We start from the raw sequence: 7,500 nt of genomic DNA, 5'->3' as shown, positions 1-7,500 counted from the left end.
GATTTGTTGAAAGGGAAACATTTAACTTGGAAACATCTAGCTTGGGAACAAAACAAATAGTGGAAAAGGTTTATTGTAATACTAGTTCAAATGAAACATGGATATATTCATTGTCTGTTTATTTATTTTGAGCTGGATTTGAAAATGCACCTTAGATGGTACCATTCAGTTCTAAAGCTATTTGTGATCCACGTTCTGGATTGTCTATAAAAGAAAAAAAAAAGATTCTAAACGGAGAGACTCAGTTGAAAGTGGATGTAGCATACCCCAAAAGACCCTTTCTGGCAGATTAGGGCCCAAGGTCTCTTAGGATGGACAGATACGGTTAGAAACAGATTTATACAGTACATTTGCTGAAATTCAGCAAATGTGTCTGGTTTTATCAGACTAGCTAGGATCTAGATATCTAGGTTCCGTCTGTTTTATGGAATCATTAGTGTTTACCATGATCGGCTCTTTAAGCAAGCACTTAGTACCAAACTAATCTGCACAAAATATTTTTCTTCCTTTCAGATGTATTGTAAAATATATATTTGTATTTATACGTTTAGTTTATATCTTTATGCGAGAGGGAAACACAAGTGCACTGTTCACACATAGCCCTACATGGGGGCAAAGTCATCAATGCCAATAGAAATTACAGGGAAACGGCATTTTTAAAGTTCAAATAAAAATGATAAAGACACAAACACTGCGCTGTCTCAGTACTTGTTTATTTGCTCGTTCCTGCACACGCTGAACCTCTCACATTCAGATTACTATTATTTATATTGTACATACAGCCGCGGAAAAAATTAAGAGACCACTTCAAAATTATCAGTTTCTCTGGTTTTACTATTTATTGGTATGTGTTAAAGGAAAATGTACATTTTAGTTTTATTCTATAACCTACTGGCAACATTCCTACCAAATTTCAAATAAAAATATTGTCATTTAGATCATTTATTTGCAAAAAAATGACAATTGGTCAAAATAGCAAAATTGATGCAGTGTCTTCAGATCTCGAATAATGCAAAGAAAACAAGCTCATATTCATTTTTAAACTACACAATACTAATGCTTACACTTAGGAAGAGTTCAGAAATCAATATTTGGTGGAATAACCTTGATTTAAAATCACAACTTTCATGTGTCTTGGCATGCTCTCCACCAGTCTTTCACATTGCCGTTGGGTGACTTTATGCTACTCCTGGCGCAAGAATTCAAGCAGCTCGGCTTCTTTTCATGGCTTGTGACCATCCATCTTCCTCTTGATCACATTTCAGAGGTTTTTTATGGGATTCAGGTCTCGAAATTGGGCTGGCCATGACAGGGTCCTGATCTGGTGGTACTCCATCCACACCTTTACTGGCCTGGCTGTGTGGCATGGAGCATTGCCCTGCTGGAAAAAACACTTCTCAGAGTTGGGGAACATTGTCAGAGCAAAAGGAAGCAAGTTTTTCTTCCGGGACAACGTTGTACTTTGCCTGGCTGAGGTTTGTAAAAGACCATAAGGATTGAAAAAGCAGACTGGAGGTTCTTCTAAGTTCGTCTTCTCTGATGAGTCCGAATTCACAGTAGGTGCAAGACTCTCTGGCTTGTAGGCCTCTCCAGGTCTCCGTCTAACCATCAGACGACCATGTGTTGGGCAAAGCTGAAAATTGGACTCATCAGAGAAGACGAACTAGAAGACCCTCCAGTCCGCTTTTTTCAATCCTTATGGTCTTTTACAAACCTCAGCCAGGCAAAGTACAACGTTGTCCCGGAAGAAAAACTTGCTTCCTTTAGCTCTGACAATGTTCCCCAACTCTGAGAAATGTTTTTTCCAGCAGGGCAATGCTCCATGCCACACAGCCAGGCCAGTAAAGGTGTGGATGGAGTACCACCAGATCAGGACCCTGTCATGGCCAGCCCAATTTCGAGACCTGAATCCCATCAAAAACCTCTGAAATGTGATCAAGAGGAAGATGGATGGTCACAAGCCATGAAAAGAAGCCGAGCTGCTTGAATTCTTGCGCCAGGAGTAGCATAAAGTCACCCAACGGCAATGTGAAAGACTGGTGGAGAGCATGCCAAGACACATGAAAGTTGTGATTTTAAATCAAGGTTTTTCCACCAAATATTGATTTCTGAACTCTTCCTAAGTGTAAGCATTAGTATTGTGTAGTTTAAAAATGAATATGAGCTTGTTTTCTTTGCATTATTCGAGATCTGAAGACACTGCATCTTTTTTGCTATTTTGACCAATTGTCATTTTTCTGCAAATAAATGATCTAAATGACAATATTTTTATTTGAAATTTGGTAGGAATGTTGCCAGTAGGTTATAGAATAAAACTAAAATGTACATTTTACTTTAACACATACCAATAAATAGTAAAACCAGAGAAACTGATAATTTTGAAGTGGTCTCTTAATTTTTTCCGCGGCTGTATAGCCAATATGTTTGTCTATATACTGTACATACAACCCTTATAGACACACTCCCCTTCCCAACTCTGTGCACTTCACCTCTATTATTTAATATAGTGAGATAGATAAATAAACTTGTATTAATCCCGTAAGGGAAATTCAGGTGTAATAGCAGCAAGGTAATAGGAATCAAATATATAAAGAAAAATCTAAATAAATTAATACAAATTTGAATATCAATACAATAAAAGATAATACATATAAAATTCTGTACATATATATATATATATATATATATATATATATGTTGCTCACCACTGTCAACAACACTGTACAAACTGTAAGCATCGCAATAGCATTTAGCATCACTTATGCTGTAGTATTTACTTATACCTGCACTTATGCACTTATTATCTAAATAATACTATTCTTTTGCACTTCTAGTTAGATGCTAACTGCATTTCATTGGCTTTGTACCAACTCTGCACAAGGACATTAACATTTAATCTAATCTAAATAAAAGATTCACCCTATTTGCAATGTGTCAGTAATCATGAGTACATTTTGCAGAATTTATTTGGTGGATGATTTCTACTTTTTTCATGTTGTTGTGCTTGCTGTGGATCTTCATAATATTGTTTGTGACTGCAGAGATTGCATCTTCATCATCAATTCAACGTGGGCTGTGTAAACAAGAGGAGGAAGCCTGCATTCTGATATATCACAGGCAGATGGCGTAAGAGGTGAGAAGTGTATTTCAGACGTGGTTGGTTTTTGTTGAGGTCCGTGAGTGTTTTCTCATCTGACCGCCATTCCCTTTTGTCACGGTGGCTAATAAACCTCACATCGCACATCGCCTCATCTCACGCCCGCCTCATCCCACATCGCCTCACTGACACCTTTCTGAAGCTCCTGGGAAAGCTTGAGTCTGACTCACGGGGCTCACCACAGACCGCAGTAGCATCATCAAGTGGTTTCTGTGGGAGCTGTCTGATTGAGGCCATGGCATAGAGACTTAAAACTTCAGTGTTTACTGCTTCAGAAGGTACCCTGATAGGCCAAACCTGTGTAGTCCCATTTTTGTCAAGGAAACCAAAGCTCAAATGAATGAATTCATGTGTAGTACAGTGGGATAGTACATAGGTCATATCACATACACACACACACACACACACACACACACTCTTTACTTGAAGGTTCCCTTACCTTACACTTATTTACCCATAGTAGACTACATCTGAACTAATATTAAGTAATTTTTTAACCTAGGCCCTATTTTCCCATCTTTTTGGGTCATCATTTTTTCAAGTGATAAAAACTATTGAAATTGGTCCAATATCGAGTTCCCCTTTAATAGTAGGTACCATAATGGTGCTGTAGTGACTTCATGTTTACCACTGGTAATTTGGTAAATTAGGGCAGCACTGAGGTGTTGCAGCACAGTGACTTGCCAACAGATTTAGACACTTTCTTTGTCCGCTGCTATGCTTTGCATTTGTGTTTGTAAGTAAATAAGCAGATGATGCAGATGGATAATGATAATGACAAAAGCTGCTTATTGGCAGGAAAACACAGCCCAACAGTCAACCGGGAGCACTGTGTCTACAGCGGGTTGATATTTGCTAAATCAAGCAACACACAAACATGTGGGGTATTATATGATTAAATCACGGTGCCTAACCATTTTAATTTGTTCAGTGAACTGAATGGGTTGATCAGCTCCCTGTTCACAGTCAAGTCTTACGCTGTTTGCCCTTCGCACACCTGGTAATACTCATCATTGTGTGATTAAGCTCAGCTTGCTTACTGAAATCTCCTGGGAAAGCATCTGCAGGATGACAAGTTCAAAGTCCTACCCCTCAGGGCCTGCTGTTTGCTCACCTCCATCCACATTTTGCTCCACCCTGTATTGAATTAGAGCTACGATCTGCTACAAAAACGCTAGGTTCTTTTGTATCAAATCAAATAGAGACAGAGCCAATCCATCACTCTCACTCTGCCTGAAGCTAAATGCGTTTCAGGCCCCTCTGCTAAGACCATAAACCAGCCCCAAATGTGTTTGGGTGGGAAATGGGCATCTCCCCCCCACCGCCTCATGATTCAATCATGAGACTTGAATATTCACACAAGACAACCGAACTGCAGTAACTGGATGATGCGCACCGAGTGGTGTCCTGATCAGATTAGACGCCTCCGATGTTTATACCATCCAGTCGTGCGATATTTGCACCCCCTCAGTTCCTTTGAGAACATGTGTCTGACTGGATATGCAGCAGTGGCGGTTTATTGTTACCCTGGGAGAGATGCTTTGTGTACACTGGGCTCTCGGCAAGTCGGAGGAGTTTACACTGCTGTGTTGACCTGAGTGAGGAGCAAGCATGCCAGCAGCGCTTTCCAAATGGCCACCATGTCTGACATTTGAAGAGGTGCTGGGGAACAGTGGTGACGGCTGAGCAAACATCTACCCAGACAACGGAGCAGCCTGGGCACCACTCCTGCCACCTGGTGGCTTATAGCCTGCCATATTTCTAAACTACCCTGTACTTCTGTCATTGTGTTCCTTGCAGGCCCCATGAACCTCAGACGTTTCGGAGTCTGTAAATTGACCAGACCTGACCCCTTGATGGATACTTTCCCAAACTGAAATCCAAATGACAGCGGATTCATATCTCAAAGACTCTTCATCTCTTCAGGTCCATTTCCTTGAATTTCCCCGCAGGGTTATAATTGTCGATGTGTCTTAAATAGATAAGGGTTATTTCAGTGTTAGGATAATATCATCAGCATTGGCATAGACGGTTGTTTCGGTGTCGTCTATTGCTTTATAGTGCATTTCCTCACACAACACCATAGGAACATAAGGCAAAGGGTCACGTTCTGAACTACTGGGTCAAATGAAATTGAAAGCACAGAGGCGGATTAATATTCCAAACGCCCCCCTATCCGGACTATTTTACAGGATAGTTGTGTATGATGTGTGGCTAATCTCTGTTTTTTGCTCTGGTTCGTGGATCAATCAGCTTCAATTCTTTTTGTTGCACGGTTAAAAAGATTAGCCCAAATCCGACTAACCTATTGGGCTGGTTAGATAATGCCGTTTTCGAGGCCGGACAGCAGAAGGCCACTGTGCCGGTTGCCGAGGGTACCGCTTTCGGGTAAATAAAGGTGAGCAGCCGCTTTACTTTCACCAGAGCCGAGGACTCTCTAAAAGCCTTTTCCATTGCATATTGCCTGGTATCAGTTGTAATCTACGTCCAGCCTCTCCAGACACACAGGTGAAGTGACTGAAGGGTGGAAATCAGTTTATGCCTTCTATGTGAATTCATTGAACTCCACTGAGATCATTAATGACCGTCAAGACCTTGTTCTGGGGGTCGCCTCTGCACTTTGTCACTGTTTATCAGCGCAGGGAAACGGTGACGCGGGCAGGCTCCTAACATATCCGCCCTCCCAGGCTGTAGTCCTGATGTAGCTCCTCTCTCTGCATCCCTTGGGCACAATGTAATTGCTGCTTCCTTGATTAAGCCTGTCAGGATTAGGGCGGTCTCGTCTCTGGCGACGGTTGCCTTTGTGCCGCCGGGGTTGAAATACATACTGCAATACCTGTTCGAATTCTGGGTTAGATCAGGGATACCTAGGGTGCATTCTTGCACGGGTATAATTTATGCAAAACCTTATTTGAATGATGTTTCTGAGTGAAGCCCCCCCGCCCCCTCCTTTAGTGCTTTGTCTTTTTAACAGAATCATTGGCTTGTTTGTTGGACTTAATATTGACACAACATAAGACACATATAGAGACATTTTAAAGAACATATGCAAGTGTCAAACAGATAGAAATTGACACATTTTCCCATGAGGTGTGTAAACTAGCACCTGATTTCTTAATAGATAACATAAATAGTACCATGACTATTGTCGAAGTCAAATTATGGGAATGATGTATTATGCACTATTGTAAACAATACTAAGAAGAAAATATTGTCCTCAGAAACACACTTTTTCACAGAGGATGAGTTGCGCAATTGATCCTTACTCGAGTGCGCCACATGGAGGCGTGCGCTCCATACTTTTAAGCACACACGTCACGCGCTTAAAAGTATGCGTAAAAAAAATCCCGTTCTGAATTGTTTATCCTGACGTCAGTTAGCAAGGCTTGCGCTTGCCCCTGTGCCGCGCGGAAAGACTCTCCGCAGTTTCAATTGGAATTCAGGGAATCGATGGGCCGGAGTCAACAACTTCAGAACCAGTCCTTTCGGAGTCACTGAAATGATTTTCATTCATATCCCAAACTGGACTAAAACGACAGCATGAACACCTGTGCTTTACTGTTGATTTTGGCTGTCCACATCCATGCCGATGGCAATGAAGGACCAACAGGTAATGCCTAGGTTTTGACAAATTTGCGCTCTCGAAAAGTTGTTCGTGTTATGCTGGCTTCAGATTTGTGGAAATATATGTGCGCAAAGCGTGGGCAAAACCATGCTTTATTTTGCTCGCAGTGGGTTTTAAAGTTTTGAAAGATTACGCAAAAATGTGATTTCGGGAGCTGCATTTAGTTGGAAGTAGCGGAGCTTTCAAAGCGTTTTTTATTAGCTGGGAAATGTTACTGAATCGGACAACTCTTCAGGTTCTCTAGCTTTCAGGTCCTGGGTAAAATGACTTGACTGAGTGTGTTCCTGGAATTTGTCTATGGTGGGTGATGTTCAACAGAAATCGTATTTTCCACCAGGAGAAAATAATATTTAGTGTGCGTTTCCAGGACCAGGTGAGATAGAATAACTTTGTCTAGACCTATTGCTCCCGTTGTTTGTTTTCCTATCTGCACGGCTCTTGGTGAGATAGACCTCTTGTTTGACTTAAGGAGAGACTTAATACGACTGAAGCACGGTGATTCTAATTGTAATAAAGGTTATTATATACGACACCAGTTAGCTAAAGAAGTTAACAGATGGAAGGTTTTTTTATAAAGACATTCTTTGCCACCATTCTAAGGGCGGTCCTGAATAAACCTCACTGACGCTATAATCCGTCCTTTCTATTACACTTAAGATTGGCTACATGACGAAATGCCGAAATCAAGCACCGGCCACGGGTAGCCTACTTTTCACTT

The 7,500-nt window shown here is 41.2% G+C and overlaps 2 protein-coding genes across 3 annotated transcripts in view; both read left to right on the top strand.

Annotated features, from left to right (window-relative positions):
- Positions 1–583, top strand: part of LOC308380422 (glucocorticoid modulatory element-binding protein 1-like) — a 9,767-nt gene extending 9,184 nt beyond the window's left edge. The window contains exon 10 of the mRNA XM_080857755.1: positions 1–583. This exon is cut by the window's left edge and continues 1,732 nt beyond it. The gene's annotated coding sequence lies outside the window, so the exon portion shown is untranslated.
- A 6,114-nt stretch (positions 584–6,697) lies between these two features.
- The window catches only part of ptprub (protein tyrosine phosphatase receptor type Ub), a gene marked incomplete at both ends in the record, with an annotated part of 213,314 nt that continues 212,511 nt past the window's right edge, over positions 6,698–7,500 (top strand). For both annotated transcript variants that reach the window (XM_080857651.1, XM_080857650.1), the window contains one exon: positions 6,698–6,767. In XM_080857651.1, the coding sequence (XP_080713777.1) occupies positions 6,698–6,767 (70 nt within the window). The remainder of the gene's footprint in view (positions 6,768–7,500) is intronic.

Source organism: Sprattus sprattus (assembly GCF_963457725.1).
Source record: "Sprattus sprattus genome assembly, chromosome: 19".
NCBI classification, from domain to species: Eukaryota; Metazoa; Chordata; class Actinopteri; order Clupeiformes; family Clupeidae; genus Sprattus; species Sprattus sprattus.
The sequence above is the reverse complement of the archived record's forward strand: the minus strand, read 5'-3'. Positions and strand labels throughout refer to the sequence as shown.